The sequence below is a fragment of the Podarcis erhardii genome, assembly GCF_964252035.2.
Source record: "Podarcis erhardii genome assembly, chromosome: Z".
NCBI lineage: Eukaryota > Metazoa > Chordata > Lepidosauria > Squamata > Lacertidae > Podarcis > Podarcis erhardii.
The window spans coordinates 35,597,395-35,617,486 of record NC_138504.1 but is presented as its reverse complement, the minus strand read 5'-3'; the positions used below and the strand labels follow the sequence as shown (position 1 = coordinate 35,617,486).

Sequence of the window (20,092 nt, the reverse complement as noted above, 5' to 3'; positions counted from 1 at the left end):
TTTGGCAAGATCACCACTATGATTATTACATGTATAGGGAATCAACACAGACCCTCAGAATCATTTATTAATGAAACATTTTTGGCAAGCCTAGTGGATACTAGGGGACTCAAACCCATACCTCATCCACTACATACCTGCACATTGTGGGTTGAGCCTGAGAAACTCTAGTTTGCCCATGGCCAAAGATGGAGTTGAAACCCAAGTTTCTCAAGCTACCTCTGACAAATCATGTGGCCTCCTCAGCTACAATGCAGGTCACTGATAGAGGTCAACTATGCATGTGCAACATACGAGTTCAAAAGTTAAAAGCGCTTGGCATAAACCTGCTGTCAGAATAGAAAGCAGTTTTATGGCCAACAAGATTCTAAAGCAACTCCATACATCTTTTCACATACGCTCTAGAGCAACAGCCTCCAACTTTTACAGGCGTGGGATCCACCTTTAACCCAACCCCCACCACCATCACATTTGTATGCCGCCTTTCCATAGTTAAAATGATGCTCAAGGCGGCTTTGCAATATGAATCATTTTCATGATTGCAAACATAACAGAAGTAGCCATAAACAAGAAATAAAACACATCAAAGGGTACACAACAAAACTGAACAAATTCCCACATAATTCATTTTAAGATCTAAAAATAAAGATACAATAAATAATATCAATGACAACAACACCGCACTAAACAATACCGCAAGATTCTGTTCACCGCCCAGGTCAGGTGGGGAAAGTCTTGCAAGGTGGGGAGCAGGTCTTCCAGACCTCAGAGCTGAACATGTTTGGAGACCCATTCCTTTTTTTCTACAATAGATGCACTGTGTTAGGGCTGTGAATCCAGCCCACCTTAGATCAGTCCACAAGCCTTTTTTGGATGGATGGAGGGTCTCAACACATCAGCTTAAGACCAGTGCTCTAGAGCAGGGGTAGGCCACCTAAGGTCCGGGGGCCAGATGCGGCCCAATCGCCTTCTAAATCCGGCTCGTGGACAGTCCGGGAATCAGCATGAGTAGAATGTGCCCTTTTATTTAAAATGCATCTCTGGGTTATTTGTGGGGTCTGCCTGGTGCTTTTACATGAGTAGAATGTGTGCTTTTATTTAAAATGCATCTCTGGGTAATTTGTGGGGCATAGGAATTCGTTCATTTCCCTCTCCAAAACAAATATAGTCTGGCCCACCACATGGTCTGAGAGATGGTGGACCAGCCCATGGCTGAAAAAGGTTGCCAACCCCTGCTATAGAGTTCACAAGGGTCCTTTCAATCGAAAAAGGTATTTAACACACACACTGTGTGGTATCAGCCAAGCATTACATAGAAGCTGACATGTCCCAAGAAGGGCAAAAATTAGCAGGAAAAAATAAGAAAGTTCACATTTCAGGGACGCAGGGGGTTGGACTAATTGAGCTTTTGTTTTTTTGTTTTTTAAATGATATTTATTGTAGTTTCACATAATATACAAAAAACCAAAAACAACTTTCCAAAGAGAATATAAAGAGGAAAAAAAAGAAAAGACAGAAGAACTAATTGAGCTTTTGGATCCCCCTTCCAATCCTACAATTCTATGAGGTTTATTCTCAGTTATACTGCCACAAAGCTTGGGAGTATATTTGCAGTTAGAGAACACGACTAGCCCTCCAGCATTTATCATCATGTCATCCACTATAGACAGTGTACTCACCTAAATCCCCTTTTCACCCCCCTCTACTTTCAAGAAGATCATTAAGAGGCCTTGAGGAGTTCCCAGATTGCTGCCCCCTCCGCAAAGGATAACGGAGGGCAGGGCACAAGAACTTCAATCGTTGCTGATTTCTACTTTCTGTCTTCCCGTCTTTCATTTTCCTTTCCAAAAGACCAGACCAGAAAGAGGAATCTCTTGAGAAAGATTCTAGACTGGTTTGTGCCCCACAATCAGTAATGATTATGAAATGAGACAGCCAATATGTCTTCTAGCAACTAACAGATGTTTGGTGGCACAACTTTTCACAGGCCAGAGCAGAAATTGGGAGCTCCCCTGTTTTCTACAACTCTCATCATCCAGCCCTAATTGAACATGCTGGCTGAGACTGATGGACTACAGATTCCCCATCCCTAGCCTAGAGTCTATTTCCTCAAGGTGTGTGAAGTAGTACAGTCAACTAACAATGATATTATGTACAGCACTTCCCACACACATACATACACCAAAAAAATAAGAAGAGATTACTGGGAATTGTAAAGCACGCCAGGTAGAATACAGCTCTACCATTATCAAGCAAACAGAAAGATCTGTTGAAACATACATGTATGGCAGAGATATAAAGCAGAGCCTTTTGCCAGGTAGCACAAAGGCGTTATAAATCTGCTCTATGGGAGAGAGGCACCTCATGCTCTTTCCTAAGTATGGAGGGTCAAAAGTTGAACAGGTGCTAAATACAGTACTGTACTGGTCACCATATCAACTGGTCATGGTGGCTTAAGAGTTTGGCATAGGGTTGTCAAAAAGGTAGCACATGGGGAGGGGGAGTTTAACCCTTTCCTGCCCTGCCCACAGTCCCAACCAGAATATGCCAATGGAAAATAAGGCAAATTTATTTCAGGAACTATTTGGGCTCTATTGAGAATTTGATCACATCCACAGCATACATTTAAAACACATTAAACCACAAAACTGCTCCCAAAGAATTATGAAAACTGTAGTTAAAAGTAATAGAACGTGTAGAACTGTGAGGAGTAAAGTAAAGTTCCCAAGATTCTTGGCTGTGTGTGCTTTAAATGTATGAGATGTATGAAGCCTGACTGAGAGAACTGCAGTCCACAAAAGTTTATACTACAACAAATCTGTCTTTTAAGATGCCACAGGAATCTGAGCTGCCACAGAATGGCAGCCCTCTGGATGGCGAAACAAGCAAAAATCATTAAATTAGAAGAGAACTCTTCCAAAAGTATCATGCTGGACATCTCCTGGTTCTGGCCCCTATCATCTGACCCCTACTCCCCGCATTCCTCTCCAGGAGCCTCCCCCAAAAGAACCCAAGAATCTCTGACAAACACATCCCACTCACGCCCTGAAGAGATAAAACCAAATGAAAACAGTGAACAGAAAGACAAAATTGCCAGCTTCTTAATTCCATTACACAAATCTGTGTGCTGAGGCCCAACGCTTACAGTTCCAGTTGCTGTATCTCAAGAAGGATACAACACAGCTGGAAAAGACATAGAAAAGGACAACTCTTCTATGAGGAAAGGCTACAGTGAGATTATTGAGAATGTTGGCCTTAAAAAGTAGGTATGAAATGTGCAGGGGGAGGAGAGATACCTCCACTGTCAGTGGCAATATACCTCTGAATACCAGTTGTGGGGAACTGCAAATGGTGTGTGAGTATTGTTGCACTCAGGTCTTGCTTATGAGCTTCCCAAAGGCAGCTGCTTGACTACAGTGAGAACAGGATGCCCAACTAGATGTGACTCTGCTGTAACACAGGTTTAGATTCACAGGGGGGTGGGGAGCTAGCAATAGCTACTTGCCATCTTGGTTGTATGTCAGGGGCAGCAAAACTGTAGCCCTCCAGATGTTCTTGGATTCCAAATTCTATTAGCTCTAGAGAACACAGCAAATGGTCACAGTGATGGGATCATAGTCCAGCAATATATGGGACCCAAAGATTGAAGAAGGCTGGCTAAGGGGGTGGCAGGTACACCACATGGTATACAATAACAGGCCCTGTGGGAGCATGATTTTCCATTGATTACCCTGATGCCACCGCCCATTCCCTAGGGAGCTACCTCACTGTGTCCTAATGGTAGGGCCGGCTCCAGGGTCAGTGATCACACATTCCTAACTCAAGAACTCAGCCACATCTGCTGTATGTTACCTCCAAGTTCAAGAGGGGTACTGTACCAATGTGCTAAGAAGCAACATCAAGGACACTACTGCCTTCATCTATTTCTTTGCTTCCTAGACATCTTAGGAAGATATCTAATGAGCAAAGCATCTGCCTTGCATGCAGAAGGCTCCTGGTTCAATTCACAGCAGCATCTCCAGGTGAAGCTGGAGAGAGAATCCTGTCCAAAACTCTACAGAACTGCTGTCACTCAATGTAGACAAGACTAAATGGACCACTAGTCTGACTTTGTATCAAGCAGCTTTCTATGATTCCACGAAGGGCTCTGGCTCTGCTGCAGAGCACCCGCCTTGCATGCAGAACAGCCCAGATTCAATTCCTGGCATCTCCAGGTAGGGCTGCAGCTTTCTACATTACTGCCCACTGTGAGAAAACAGGCTGCTGCCCTTGTGTCGTTGATCCTACAAGGCTCAGTTTTTACTAAGCCATCCTAGGAATAGAACAGGGGTCAGTAAACTTTTTCAGCAGGGGGCCGGTCCACTGTCCCTCAGACCTTGTGGGGGGCCGGACTATATGGGGGGAGAAAACGAATTCCTATCCCCCACAAATAACCCAGAGATGCATTTTAAATAAAAGCACACTTTCTACTCATGTAAAAACATCAGGCAGACCCCACAAATAGCCCAGAGATGCATGTTAAATAAAAGGACACATTCTACTCATGTAAAAACACACGGATTCCTGGACTGTCCGCGGGCTGGAATTAGAAGGCGATTGGGCCAGATCTGGCCTCCAGGCCTTAGTTTGCCTACCCATTGAATAGAACATTCATGTCCAAAGGCAGTCCACCTGGCAGGTGGGTGTGGCAATAGCAGAAAAGGGCTGCTGTTTTCACCCCCAGCTTATGGGGCTCTCCAAGATGCTTTGGTCTTACTGGTTTGGGTGGAGGGGAAAACAGAATGCCTGTTTGATTCTACGTCCAGCAGAACTCATTTAGAAGTTCCTTAAAAAAAAAAAAAAGACAAGAGAGACACCATCTAACTTTGGCTCTTCCTCAACTGGACATTTACATCTGGCTGAAGAGGAAAAGCAGAGGAGCCCAGCCGGGCAATCCCACAATTTCTGCATAGAGACCAGCAGCCTTTGGTTCCCTCTCCTGAAACTGTTATCTTCCCACCCACCCCCATTCTTCTTTCCTCTTGCATCATGTATTTTCGATAGCAAGCCTGTGAGGGTAGGGACTGTCTTACTACTGACCTTTGTTAAGCTGCTCTGTGAGCACCCTGTTCCCCCACGGCCATGGAGCAGGGTAAACAAAATTCTCTGAACAAAATAGATGAAAACATCATCAGCATAATAAAACTTTCATTTTTATTCAACAAAGCCCTTTTGGTTTTATTAACCATGACAAACATTAACTGTCCAGAGGCAGTGTACCTTACAAAAAGCAACTGCTGGAGAGGGCCATCGCCCCTTATCCTGCCTGGGGTGCAGCTCCCAAACAGGGTAATGGGATGGTGCTATGAAAATTATTATTATTATTTATTAAATTTGTATACCCGTAGGTCTCAGGGCGGTTCACATGATAAAGTCACAATATAAAAACACAAAATACATAATCAAAAGAAAAGCAAAAACAACCCAACAATACCCCAGCACATTTTAAAAAGGCGTTGAATATCATATTGGCCAGTCATGAAAACATGACAGTGCCCAATATAGACATTTTGGGACTAAGCAAGCAAAGCTCCACGATAGCTTTTTCAAGCTACAACAGGGAGCAAAGGCTTCACGCCCACAGGAAGTCTACCTTTGGAGACCAGTTGCTGAAGGAGGGAAACGGGTAGAGAGGGAAGCCAAGCAAGGGAGGAGAAGGGCCGATTTGGGAAGGCTTCCAAAAAAGCAACTGGGCTTGAAAAAGAGGCTGCTGGGCTACTCCTCCATGTCAGAGGCAGTCTATCTTTGGAGATCAGCAGCTGGGGAGGGGGGGGAGCTGGAGGTGAGGTCATGCAAAAGAGAAGGAAGGCTGCTTCAATTCCTGCATTGCAGTGGGCTGGAGTATATGACCTTTGGGGTTCCTCCCAACTCTACAATTCTATGACTCTATGAAACATCCTGCTTTGGGAGGGGGCTTCCAAAGTGGAATCTGAGTTGGGAAAAATGGGGAGGGCAGTGTTAGAAACTCAAATACGTAAGATAATTGCCAAATGGCACCTTAAACCTAGGTTATGGTCGCCACAACGGAAAATCTAATAGTAATGGAATTTAGGAGTAGTAGCAGTAGTAGTATTCATTTCATTTCTATACTGCTTTATATTTTAATGAAAAAAATCTCAAAGTGGTTTACAACACATCAAAACATCAAACAAAACAATCCAGAATACAGTCATACCTCGAGTTGAATGTGCTTCAGGTTGAGCACTTTCAGGTTGCGCTCCGCGGCAACCCAGAAGTAACAGAGTGCGTTACTTCCGGGTTTCACCGCTCACGCATGCGCAGATGCTCAAAATGACGTCACAAGCATGCGCGAAAGTGGCAAAATGCGCCCCGTGCATGCACAGACACGCCATCACATTCCATTCACCATAACACTCACTTTTTTCCTCCTAAAAAGTAAGGGGAAATGTCTGTGCGTGTTATGGAGGGAATGCCTACGGGTGGCATGCCTACGGATTTTCCTCTTCTAAAAACTACGTGCGTGTTATGGTCAGGTGCGTGTTATAGAGTGAAAAATACGGTATATTTCAGAGCCTTCTCTAAGTGACATTTTGCTTTCCCCATATTTATTTATCTACTTAATTTATATAGCCGCCTCATGACAGACGTACTCTAGCATGTCGGACTAGGACCTGGGAGATGATCAGAGTTTAAATCCCCACTAAGTCATGATGCTCACTGGGTGACCTTGGGCCAGTCACAGCCTCTTAACCTACCTTATAGGATTGTTGTAGGGATTAAATTGGGGGGGGGGGTGAACCATGGAGAAAAAGGTGGGATATAAATGCAATAAATAAGCCCTTCCGCTTACCTGCTTAAGAAAGCTGGAGCGGCCAGTCAGATGGAGATGTCAGTTACCAACCTGACATCCAAAGATTCCCACATAGTCACAATTGGATCTGCACCAGTTGCAAAATGCACCTGGTGAATTTCTAGCATGGGTATGTGTGGCCAACATTAATTATACGCAGTGTTAGACACACTGAAAATTATTTGGCATGAGTAGCTTGAAGTTGACTGATTTCAATGAGTCTGCTTCGAGTATTATTATCAATAAATTGTAGTTAAACTTACTACCAATCCTTCACCAGCAGGTCCCAGGATTGTTTCAAACAATTTAAAAACTAGAATTAAAAACAATTAAATTGTAAACAATATTACAATCACAGTAACGGGGTGAGCACCCAAAACACACCTCAGGTGCCGAAGGCCCCTTAGGCAGGCTATAACATCCTAGGTCAAAGAGACCCACAGCTGGGCTCTTCTTGGATTCTTAACTTGGAAACCTGGAGAGCTGCAGCTAGTCTGTGTAGAAAATACAGGGCTAGATAAACCCCAGCTCCCTATTTAATTCAAAACCCTGAGGACTGGAACCTTGCTGTAACTTTAGGGGAAGTTCATCATTAAAGCACGTGCTTTAAAGGTCCCAGGTTCAATCCTCAACATCTCCAAGTAGGGCTGAGAAATACTCCCTGCCCCACATTCTGGGGAACTGCTCCCAGTCACTGTGACAATACTGAGCTAGATGGACCAAGGGTCTAACTCTTTTTAGAGGAAGGGACCATGGCTCAGTGACAGAGTATGCATGCACAAGACTCCAGGCTCAACCAAAGCAGCATCTCCAGGTGGGGCTGGGAACTCTCCCCTGTCTGAAACCCTGGAGAGTCTCTACCAGTCAGTGTAGGCATTAGTGTTTAAGACAGATCACAATACTCTGACTCAATATAAGGCATATCTTCCTATGTTCCTAGTTTTAAAACCATGACCCTATTCCTATGCAGTTTGGTCACAAGCCGAAAAGGCTTCTCCACATCTGACACACAGCATTAATATATGTCACCCTTTCCCACACTGGTCTCCCAGTGCATGACAAGTGGCCTCTGCCTCATCCAGGCCTGCCCCAGACCAGCCTTCTGAGCTTGATGGACCAACAGTCTGATTCAGTATAAGGCAGCTCTATAAGTCCCTATTCAAATCAGCTTTTATTTCAGAACCATGAGGACTGGAATCTCAGTTCATTTTTAGGCGCAAGGCCACAGCACAGTGTTTAAACATATGTTTAAAAGTCCCAGGTTCAATTCCCTGCAGCATCTCCAGGTAGGGCTTGGAATTGCTCCCTGCCTGAAATCCTGGAGAGCTACTGCCTCTCAGTGCAGACAACGCTATCCAACAATGAGCTAAAGGTAAAGGTAAAGGGACCCCTGACCATTAGGTCCAGTCGTGACCGACTCTGGGGTTGCGGCGCTCATCTCGCTTTATTGGCCGAGGGAGCCGGTGTACAGCTTCCAGGTCATGTGGCCAGCTTCTGGCAAACCAGAGCAGCGAAAGGAAATGCCGTTTACATTCCCGCCTGAGCGGTACCTATTTATCTACTTGCATTTTGACATGCTTTCGAACTGCTAGGTTGGCAGGAGCAGGGACCGAGCAATGGGAGCTCACCCCGTCGCAGGGATTCAAACCACCAACCTTCTGATCGGCAAGTCCTAGGCTCTGTGGTTTAATCCACAGCACCACCCGTGTCCCTTAACAATGAGCTAGACAGACCCTAATAATCTTACTGTAAGGCAGCTTCCTGTGTTCTTATAATATGGGGGATGGTTGTAACTCTGTTGCATGCAGAAGGCCCCAGGTTCAATCTTCAGGAGCATCTCCAGCCACAGCTGAGAAAAGACGACCTGCCAGAAACTGCTGAAAGCTGCTGCCTATCAGTGTAGATGGCACTGAGATAAACAGACTCCAATGTTCCAACTCAGGAAGTTACCTTATGTCTCATTGTGTCCCATGGGGAAAAATGTCTCCCCACACTTGATACACACCCTTTCCCACAATGGCATCCCTTCTCCCAGGAGGAGTTGTGATGGGCCCACCTTCCATATGCCTACTCCTCCTCCTGCCCTGGCTTAGCCTACCCCATCCCAGCCCACTAAGCTAAACAGGACAAGTTCTTACTAGGTATAAGACAGCTTTCTCATGCCCGCACTTAACTCATCCCTTTATTCAGAACCACAAGGACTAGAATCTTGCCTTCCTCTTTAAGAGACAGAACTGTGGCTTGGTGGCTCCAAGTCCATTCCCCCATGCCCACATATCCAGGAATTGTGAAAGGTCCCTGCCTGAAAGCCCTTAAGAGCCACTGCCTGCCAGTGTGGGCAATGCAGTCTGCCTCGTTTGGGAAAAGCGACCACAGTTCAGTGCTAGGAACGTTTCCTTTACACAGGACCGTCGAGTTTTCCCCCAACACACACACACCAATCCGCCTGAAACGCTGGACAGCCTCTGCCTGCCAGTGCAGGCAACACTGAGTTCGACCCACGCCAGAGAACTCGGGAAGTTGTCTCGCGCGCCACGCTATGGCCCCTTGATGGGATGCAGTTCGGGGCAGACCCCTGGAAAGGACCAGAAACGCCTCCCCGCGCCGGCCTCCCTTCCTCCCACACACCCCAGGAGGAGGCCCGAGGGGCTACCCTTCCCCACTTCTCCATATGCTGCCTCCTCCTGCTGCCAAGGCCGAGGCGCGCGGGGTGGCGAGGTGAGGCGAGGGGCCAGGCCAGGCCCTCCTCGCCGTCTGCCATGCGGCCTTCGCCCCCACCCACCCGCTCTTACCTGGCGGACGCGGTGCAGCGCGTCGACGAAGCCCTCGCTCTTCCCCGCCCCCGCGGGTGCCGCGCTCGGCCCCAGAGCCAGCTCCGCCATGACGCGCGCGCCGCCGCCGCCGCCTCGGCCCAGGCCTCCTCCCGCCGCCGCCTCGGCCTCCTCCTTCTTCCTGGGCCTCCTCCTTCCTCCTGGGCCTCCCCCCGCCCGGCCGCTCCTGCCGGCCGCTCACTCACTCAGCCTCTCCTCCGTCCAGCGCCCGGGGGCTCAATCTCGCTTCGCCTTCCTCTCCCTCCCCCCCTTCTCCCTCTCCCTCTTTCTCTCTCCGCCTGGGGACCCGTACCCGGAAAGGGAAATCCCGCCCCTCGCTTCCGCCCGAGACAGGAAGTAGAATGAGGGAGGGGCAGCCAGGGAGAGGAGAGACAGGCCGGGAAAGAGGCGCGGCACTAGCCGAGCGAACCTCTGCTTCCGGGGGAGGCGGGCGGGAGGAGGAGGGGGTCACGTGGCCAGGGGCGGGCTCCGCGTGGCTCCTCAGGAAAGGCCCAGATGGGAGGAGCCTAGGAGAGGAGGAGACGGGACGGGGAGGAGCCTTAAAGAGTAATACAATATGTACTGTGCATATTTGCGGTGATCGAAAGCACACCTGCTGCGGGTTTGTTTTTTAATCTAGTTTTAACGTTGACCACGTTTCTGTTTGCATGATTCAGGGCAGCTGCAGGACTCAGGCCTGTTGCAGCGCTTTCAGTCACCTTTTGTATTTTGATGATGATGATGATGTATGCAACCTGCAGAACTCCAACTTTGGAGTCACGTTTTATATTTGTATAATTTAAATAATAATGTTTATGCCAGCTGCAGGGCTCAGACTTGTTGCAACTTTTGGTTTAACATTTTATATTCAGGTAATTTAAACAACAACGAGAAGAACAATATTGTTGCATGCTGCCCAAGTCACTGAGCTGCACAAAATTCCAAGGGTTCCAGGTGCTTATGCCATGTTAAGTTTCCTTGGAAGCAGGGATGGTGGATACTAGTGTTTAAGGATCTATGGGTTTATTTACACAAATTTACCCTGGTCTCCCAAGGTTGAACACTCTAGCCCAGGGGTCAGCAAACTTTTTCAGCAGGGGGCCAGTCCACTCAACCCTCAGACCTTGTGGGGGGCCGGACTATATTTGGGGGGGGGGAATGAATGAATTCTCTGTGCACCACAAATACAGTGGTACCTTGGGTTACATACGCTTCAGGTTACATACGCTTCAGGTTACATATGCTTCAGGTTACAGACTCCGCTAACCCAGAAATATTACCTTGGGTTAAGAACTTTGCTTCAGGTTGAGAACAGAAATTGTGCAGCGGCGGCACATCAGCAGCAGGAGGCCCCATTAGCTAAAGTGGTGCTTCATGTTAAGAACAGTTTCAGGTTAAGAACGAACCTCCGGAACGAATTATGTAACCCAAGGTACCACTGTAACCCAGAGATGCATTTTAAATAAAAGGTCACATTCTACTCGTGTAAAAACACGCTGATTCCCGGATTGTCCACGGGCCGGATTTAGAAGGCGTTTGGTCCGGATCCGGTCCCGGGCCTTAGTTTGCCTACCCATGCTCTAGCCACAAACTTTCCTCCCCAATCAACCAAAAGAAATGGTGGGGGCGGGGTCTGCCTGTGCTTCAAAAGGTGGCAAGGTGACCCTCCTGCTCATTCCACTGAATGGAGCTCTGGGCCCATTCACTAGTCTTTGACACAGCTCCCCCCCCCCCTCGAGTCACAGCGCAGCTGTGTGTGATGATTCACTTAGGTGCCTCATCCTGCCACTTTTCAATGTGGTTTTCCCTTCTCATAAAAACCATATATAAACAACATCGTTGCCAGCCAGCTCCCCCTGCCACCACCAACTAAGCCCATGGGGCTGAATGCTGGGGCTGGAGATGCTCCCTCAGGATTACAGGGACACCAATCCTTTGACTTGTTCTCAGAAACGTACCAGAAACGTATCTAGGTTGGTGGCCATCATTGCCTCAGTCCTCCAACATTCATGGAGTTGCCCATTAGTTCAACGTTTTTTCCTACAGGTCTTTTCAGTGCTATTTTTCTAGAAAAAGAGGTGCCAGCGGTTGCCATGAACTCCTCCCTTGTTCTTTTGGAATGGCAATGGCGTCAACCTGAGAGGTGCTGGAGTTCAGCTCCGGTGAGCTCCGCCTGAAAAAAAGCCCTGTGTCTTTCACAAAGCATGTCAGATAAATAGTGGAGTTTGGTGCCTATTTCAACTGCTAGGGTAGAAAACAGGGAGCCCAAACAGTAGGTGGAGCCAGAGCCAATGAGAGGGAGGAGCCAACTAATTCTAGTTTGGTCCACATCCTCCTCCCTAGTAAGCAACACTGAGAGTAAGGAGGCGGAAGCCGCTAGGCCGGTCCACCCCTGGATGAGATGTAAAAAAAGAAGGCAACTGGTTGGGAGCTGGCTGAGGATATACAGGTTGGCAGCACAGTGCTCCATTCACCCCAACGGACCAGCCTCCACTGCAGATAACCAATCAGGCCACTCTGCCAAACCTCCAAATTGCAGGGGGCCCCCATCTCTATTTTTTACTATTACAGTCGGGATTTGGGCCCTGAAGTTCTAACCACCCTCTGATGATTGCATTAAGGAGTAAGGGTTGCCATATATCCAGAATTCCCCTGACGTTGCTCGTATTCGGCCCTCGTAAACAGCGTCTGCATGGAAATCGCTTAAATGTCCAGAAAATTCCAGACCTATGGCAGCCCATGTCTGAAGTGTTGTTTTTGGCAAATTTCATTAAAAATAGCTCAAAAGCTCAACAACTTTGGGCAAAAGAAAGGGCTAAACAACTTTTGTGTCACTTTTTTGAAATATGGCAACCCTGTGATAGCTATGAGCGCTCATTTGATGGTAATTGGCATTGATAGCTCTGGGATTTGGTCTAATGGATCAACTAACATGCCGATGTTGTGCACACCAGAAAATTCAAGCCACAGAAAAATTCCTGGGATATGGTCTTGAAGGCACACAAGACCATCATCTTGCTGAAGCTAAGCAGGTCTGGGTCTGATCAAAATCGGAATAGAAGACTATCTGGGAACTACACATACATCACCTTGAGTTCCATGATTGAAGAAAAAGGGTATGTCTCTCTTTACTATTGTTATGTATTGGGTTTAACCCATTTTATGTTACAAGGCGTGTTCTAACCAATCACAGAAGCGTTGGTAGACGAACGTTCTAATGGCAAGTAAGCGCATGCTCTTTCAACTGTCAACTGTCAACGGTCAGTTTATGCTTGGGATTATTATCATGTTGTCCAGTCAGTTTGGTTCTTGTGTTCCTATGAGTGAGCTGTTGTCACTAACAAATGTTGAATAAACTTAGTTGAGGAACTTATTCTGCCTTGGGCTTCTGACTTTTTCAGAACATTTAACATTGGCAACAAGGATGGGATGTTGATGAGCTCCCACCAGCTGCCAGAGGCCCAAGACCGCACCGCAGCACCACCGCCTGCTGCCTCGCAGTAAGCGCGACCTCACCACCATGCTGGACTCAGCAAATAGTCCCGGAAACGAAACCGCGCCTGCCACTTCTTCGCAACCACCCACAATCACACAAGCGACTGCTCCAGGTCTGAGGATGGCTACCAGTCATAGTCGGCCGCCACCGGACTTCAATATGAGCCATCCTGCAGAATGGCCGCAGTGGCTCTGCCAAATAAGGAGCTACGTCCAACTACAAGGCTTCACTAGGGAGGCAGACAAGGTGGATGTGCTACTGACGGTGCTGGGAAGTTCCGCCATCACTCTTCTGGAAGGTCTGGTGGAACCCAGGGACATAGAGGCATGCACTTTTGATGAGCTGACACAGGCTACGACAAGACACCTCACGCCTCAGCCAACTAAGAACCACCACCGCTATGACTTTGCAGACAGACAGCAACAAGTGCAAGAGTCAGTGAGTGAATACATCATAGTGCTCCGGGTGATTGCGATGTATTGTCAATTCGCTGACATCGAGGAACAACTTCTCGAAAGGTTCATCAGTGGCATGCGAGACAGCCGTCTCTGCAAGCTGCTGGCAAAAGACGACATCACGATGATGGAAGCAATGAATATGGCCACGGCCTTTGGGAAGGATAGCGCCCATGAGGTGGCCTGCAGCCTATGTACCAAAAGGAGAACTCACCGCATCCAGCAAGACCGGTCGTCTTCCGTAGGTCCCCACAATGAGGATGTCCACTAAGCTTCGGACCTATCCGACCGACACCACTGCTCCCAAGCTACGAGCGCATCATTGAACCAGCGTTGATCTGACACACCTCGAGGGACCTGCGCCAGCTGCAGAGAAAACCACGAGCATCGGACATGCAGGTTTTGGGACGCCACATGTCGCCGTTGTGGGAAGACTGGGCACATTGGTCGAGTCTGCCGCTCCAAGACCTCCACAGCATGACCCAAGCAATGTGTCCATGAGGCCTACATAGAGGAGTTACAGTCCACCTCTCCAGCCAGGGTACTTCAGCTTCCATCTCTGGGGTCCAATAAGCTTAGGGTACAACTCAAGATAGAGGGAACCCCGTGCACTATAGAGTTGGATACCGGCTCATCCTATTCCATAATATCTGCTAAGACTCTGAAAGAGCTTTGCCCTAACGGTGGTCCTCCTCTCCGGCTCCCATAGTGCTGCAGGACTTCCACAGAAAAAGAATTGAGCTAAAGGGGGTGGGCACCTTCAAGGTCCAGTTTAAGAAGTACACAAAGAATTTGAACCTCATCATAACTGAAGGCCCATTCACTAGCCTCCTAAGCCTAGCATGGTTCGGGCCGTTAGGCTTAGGTATTTCAGGGTTTAATCAGATTTCCCCAGGGGCAGATTTCGAATCAATCTGCCAGGAGTTTTGAGCAGTCTTCAATGGAACCCTGGGCCTGTACAACGGACCCCAGATTTCCCTACGGCTCAACTCCACTGTACAACCCATTCAGGTCAAGGCCCGTAGAGTCCCGTTTGCACTTAAACCCAACATTGCTGCCGCAACCACGAAAGATAGGCTGTTGTCCCGCGTCTCGGACTAGGTGGGATGGGGGTGACCCGGGAAGCCAGGTCCAGAATTTTCATGCTACACAGCCCACAAAGACAAGCTGTCTACTCACCGAGGATGCGTGTTATGGGGTAGCCGTGTCATAGTCCCCCCCCCCCATTAAGGAAAAAAGTCTTAGAAGGGCTGCATGTGTCTCACCCGGGGATCGTCTGGATGAAGGCATTGGCCCATAGCTATGTATGGTGGCCAGGCATAGATGCAGAGATAGAGGGCTGGGTGAAACGTTGCGAGCCCTGCCAGGTCTCCTGGCTGATCCACCCAAGGCACCAATAGTTGTGGGAGTCCACACAGTCCCCATGGTCTCAGGTGCACGTGGATTTCGTGGGGCCTTTTCAGGGCCAACACTTCCTAATAGTGGTCAATTCTCAGTCCATGTGGCTCGAGGTGGTGCTGACCTCAACCATGTCCCCTAGAGTGACTATAAATGTGCTCAGGAAGCTATTTGCGACACACGGCTTGCCAGACACACTGGTGAGTGATAATGGGACCGCTTTTACTTCGGCAGAATTTAAAGAATTTGTAACCAAGAATGGAATCCGCCACATTCGTTCCGCTCCTTTTCACCCAGCCACTAACGGTCAAGCTGAATGCATGGTCCATACTACCAAAGATGCACTTAGGCGCATAGTGCATAGAGACTGGACTCTCCAGTTAGTGGAGTTCTTATTTGCCCAACACATCACCCCAAGTGCAGTGACTGGCCGGAGCCCAGCGGAGTTGCTTATGGGGAGCCCAACTGGGCTCTTGAGCAATGACCATCCACTGTGGTGTGGGGGGCTCCAAGATGGTTCTCCCCGGGGGGACACTGTGTACGTCCAAAACTATGGGCCCAGACACAGTTGGGTTCCTGGTATCATTGCCCTTTGTACAGGTCCGGTTTCCTACGATGTAGGGTTGGAGGAGGGACTGGTTTGGAAGAGACACCTTGACCAGATCAGAGCCAGGGCACGTCCAAACACGGAACTTTGAGTGGAAAACAGAGGACAGAGAAATGGGTACTTCAGGAGATTCTGTGCCCAGGCCAGGGTGGGAACCAGACGGGTTGCCGGTGACTGAGTTATCCCAGCAGGGCGACTTCAGGCCGGAATCCTCAGTGGATCCATCGGCAGTGACCCCTTCCGAGCTGGCCTTGCTGACCGCCCCACTCAGACTGCGGGTACCAGAGGAACCTCGTGGGTCACCCACCTCCTGGGTACTGGAGGAACCTCCTGAGTCACCCACTCGAGCACAGGAACCCTGACAGTCCCAGCGGGAGCGGAAAAGGTCGGCACACCTTGATGACTATGTTTGTTCCTTTTGTTAGGAAGTTGGGGGGGGGGAGGAGTATTATGCATTGGGTTCAACACATTTGATGTTACAAGCATTGGTAGACAAATGTTCTAATGGTAAGTAAGCGCATTCTCTTTCAACTGTCAACTGTCAACATGCTTGGGATTACTATCGTGTTGTCCAGTCAGTTTGGTTCTTGTGTTCCTATGAGTGAGCTGTTGTCACTGACAAATGTTGAATAAACTTAGTTGAGGAACTTATACAGTGGTACCTCAGGTTAAGAACTTACTTCGTTCTGGAGATCTGTTCTTAACCTAAAACTGTTCTTAACCTGAAGCACCACTTTAGCTAATGGGGCCTCCTGCTGCTGCTGCACCACCGCCGCACGATTTCTGTTCTCATCCTGAAGCAAGGTTCTTAACCCGAGGTAATATTTCTGGTTTAGCGGAGTCTGAAACCTGAAGCATAAGTAACCTGAAGCATATGTAACCCAAGGTACCACTGTACTGCCTTGGGCTTCTGCCTTTTTCTGAACATTTAACAACTATATTTTCTCTAGTCCATCACCGTGCTGTTTTCATTGGCTTCTCCTAAGAGACTAAAGGCAGAGCGAGTGGGAGCAGGAGGAAAAGGAGGGGACTCTGGTTTGTAGAAAATAACTTGAAGAGAGGTTAAGGAAAGGCCTTGCTGCAGAGAAGAAGGGTCTCTCTGTGTATGACACCTTCAGCTTTCTGATGGCAAGGTGGAAGAGAAGGGAGGAATTGGGTGGATGTAAAGGTGGCGTATGGAGGAAGGGAGAAAATATGGTTGGGAGGGAGGTAGATGGGTGAGACAGTTTAGGGTTCTGGGGATGAGGAAGCTTGAGAGGAGAAGGAATTGGGGAGAGGGAGGAGGAAATGGATGGCGTTAAAGGGGGCATTTCCAGGAGGCACTTCTTCCTTGTCTGTTCCTTTGCTGCCTCATATGAGAGTGATAAAGGATGACGAGTCCTCACTTATTCTGTAAAACCTGCACACATTTCATCTCACCCTGGCACCATGTGTTGTGAAAATGAAGTCCTAGATCAGGGGTCAGCAAACTTTTTCAGCTGGGGGCTGGTCCACTGTCCCTCAGACCTTGTGGGGGGCCGGACTATATTTTTTGGGGGGGAATGAACGAATTCCTATGCCCCACAAATAACCCAGATGCATTTTAAATAAAAGGACACATTCTATTCATGTAAAAACATGCTGATTCCTGGACCATCCACGGACCAGACTTAGAAGGTGATTGGACCAGATCCGGGCCCCGGGCCTTAGTTTGCCTATCCATGTCCTAGATTCAATGTAGTAATTTAGAACAGGTATTTCATTAAGTAGTAAACACCCATGTATGTACAACATATGTAACAACACAGCTCATACCCTCCAACCGCCCCAGTTTTTGTGGGACACCCCGGATTCACAGAAGCATTCCCAGCTTCTGTTTGGATCTGGGAATGTCCCCCTCCATAACCGCCGCTGCTGAGCTCAGGAGGAGAATGAGCTGGCAGAGCCTCTCCATGGCCACCGCTGCCAGCCTCCTCCCTTTGGCAGCTCATAGTGGCTGCTGGAGAGTGGGCAGAACAGAGGCGTAGCTAGGGGGCAACGGGTGCACTGGGCACCAATCACCCAGGGGGCAGTACTTACCGTGGGGCTTGCAGTGCGCCCAAGCTACGCATCTCTCCTGGGAATGACGCAGTGGCTCAGGCGCCTGCAGGCTCCGTGCTGCCCAAAACAGCAGCGTGGGGCTTGCGTCCACCCGCCACATCCCCTCAGCCGCCCTACAGCTGAGGGAGAGGAGGTCAGCAGACTGCATGCAAGCTCCACACTGCTTTTTTGAGCATCGTGGGGCTGGCCTGACTCAATAGAAGGCAAATTCCTGTGTTCCATACCAGGCCTCAATTAAAAAACATTCCATTTTTGCTGGCCCTGAAGTCTGAGTGGAGTGAGTTTGTACAGACCTAAAACATAATTCTTAGCACCTTCACTGAACAGTAGGTCCCAGGATCTTTTGCAGGGGGAAGCCATGATAGTTAAGCTGTATATTTGTAGTGTAGATAATATGTGCTACTAGCTGCAACCAGACACCTTCGAGTTACTTTTGTTGTTTTGTGAGGTAAATGTGATGTCAAAAAGAGAGCTACAGCTGTTGGCAACACATGTTGAGATATATAGAGGGGAAAATGTGCACCAGGCAGGAAACTTGAAGCAGGAACCATGGCCGCTTTCCATGCCACCTTCCCCAAGAAACTCTGTTGTAAGGCAAGTGTGCCGTAAAATTACGTCAAGATCAGGAAGGAAAATGATCTGGCATTTGGGCACTCTTGACAACCCCAGGGCCTGTGGTGTTTTTGAAATGGATCAGCTAGGCAGCTGACAGCTTAAAGCTGACAGAAAGATTGACGGCGTTTTTGTGAGGAAAGAAAAACAGCGGCAAAATGAAGCTCGGGTGGGGGGTGGGAAGCTGAGGGAAATGAGGGAATCAGACAGCATCAAATGGTAATTGAAAGAGGAGGAAATTACAGTCCTTAAACACTCCCCAGAAACAAATTTTTGATGTAAATCTTTTTTCTCTCATTCATATATATATATATATATATATATATATATATATATATGACAAGAAAAGAAATCTTGATTCAACAGCACTCTTCTCCTCACAAGAGCTTGCGCATACAGACACACACACCCCTTTCTCAACACACACACAAGCATTCAGGAGAATCAAAATTAGTTGTGACAGCTGAAATTCTGTACTCATCTAAGGACATTTTGACAGGGTACTTAAAAAAAATACACATAAGAAGAAAAGAGGAAAGTGGTTCGGCGTAGCGCTAGGGGGTGAGGGGGATGTGGGGGGATTCAAAGTGATACAAGACGCATAATTCGAACCTCCTTGGATTGCAAAGCTCCTTTTACCTAAGGGGCCTGCTGCCTTATTTTTATCCAAATGGCTCAATTACCTCAAAGTCCCACAGAGAAAATTATGGATGCTGGCCTTTATTTTCTCTCGCTCTTCCTTCCTTCATTTCTCTCTCTCTCTCCCTCTCCCTCTCTCTCATCTCAACAACTGTAGATATTTTGTTTTCTTTACATTCTCTTTTGTTTTGGGGTGTTTGGTTTCCCCCCCTCTCCCCATCCCCTCATGGTTATCAGGGCGGAGGGTGTGTGTGTGTGTGTGTGTGTGTGTGTGTGTGCGCGCACACACACACACCTTAAATGTGTTCTCATATAAAGGTTTAAGAAATTTCAAGAAATTACAAAAATTTGGAGGCAAGTGGGGGGCCAATGAGTTGTGGAAATAAAACGAAATAAATAAATAATGTGAAGGCCAATTTTTCTCAGGTAAATATTCCCACTGCGCCTTCTCCCCCCCCCCCACATCCCCTCTCTCAAATTCACCCACTCTTTTTGCACAGTCACCCCACCTCTCATTTTCATTTTCCCCACCTCTCTTTTCACTGCCCCCCTTTTCCCACCACTCCATTTTATCTTCTTTCGTACACCTCTTAAAGCTGCCGTAATAGTAGCCTGTTTGGCACTTCACTCAGCCTCAATGAGAAAATATCCCCTCTCCCCATCGACGGCTTCGTTATTTCCAAACCCTGCAATAGCTCCTTTGCAAAAGGGCCACGGGGAGTAGCCATTTTTCGGCATTTTCCTTTGCCTCATGTTTGTCATCCTTCGAATTACCACTCCGGGGGGTTCTGCTCGGACCAACACTGGGCCTCGCTATTCACGCCTCTCCTGCTCCTTGAGATCATGCAGGGAGAAATTAGTTATTTATTTTGAGCGCCCGCTGCAACTCGTTTTATCTTCAGAAGTGTTTGTTTTGATTACTGGCAGGGGGAGGGGAGCAAAAAGAACGAGGCTCAGCAGGGAACAGCTTTGGAAACGCTGAGCCGTGGCAGCCTCACGGCCCCTCCATACCCAGCAGGGAGTGCTAGAGAGAAGTGTGCAGTGGATATGTAGTGTGTGTTTGTATATATAACAGACAGACAGACCGATATGGTTGCATATGGGGGTGAAGAATGTTAGCAGAATGAATGCAATGAAGCAGACGGA

General features: G+C 48.1%; 1 protein-coding gene and 1 long non-coding RNA gene across 5 annotated transcripts in view; both read right to left on the bottom strand.

Moving 5' to 3' along the window:
• Positions 1–9,981, bottom strand: part of FUBP3 (far upstream element binding protein 3) — a 60,623-nt gene extending 50,642 nt beyond the window's left edge. For 2 of the 4 annotated variants that reach the window (XM_081847124.1, XM_081847126.1), the window contains exon 1: positions 9,867–9,981. Coding sequence is in view for 2 of the 4 variants with exons in the window: in XM_081847121.1 (XP_081703247.1) it covers positions 9,643–9,732 (90 nt within the window). In the remaining 2 variants the exon portion in view is untranslated. Of the gene's footprint in view, positions 1–9,642; positions 9,783–9,866 lie in introns of those variants that run through there. The other 2 variants (XM_081847121.1, XM_081847122.1) reach the window with 1 other exon arrangement.
• A 2,649-nt stretch (positions 9,982–12,630) lies between these two features.
• LOC309333622 lies at positions 12,631–19,193 on the bottom strand. Its single transcript, XR_014152606.1, has 4 exons — positions 17,675–19,193; positions 13,826–13,977; positions 13,662–13,714; positions 12,631–12,684 (listed from the first exon to the last, which is right to left on the bottom strand). It is a non-coding gene; the product is annotated as an uncharacterized lncRNA (long non-coding RNA).
• Positions 19,194–20,092: the final 899 nt, after the last annotated feature.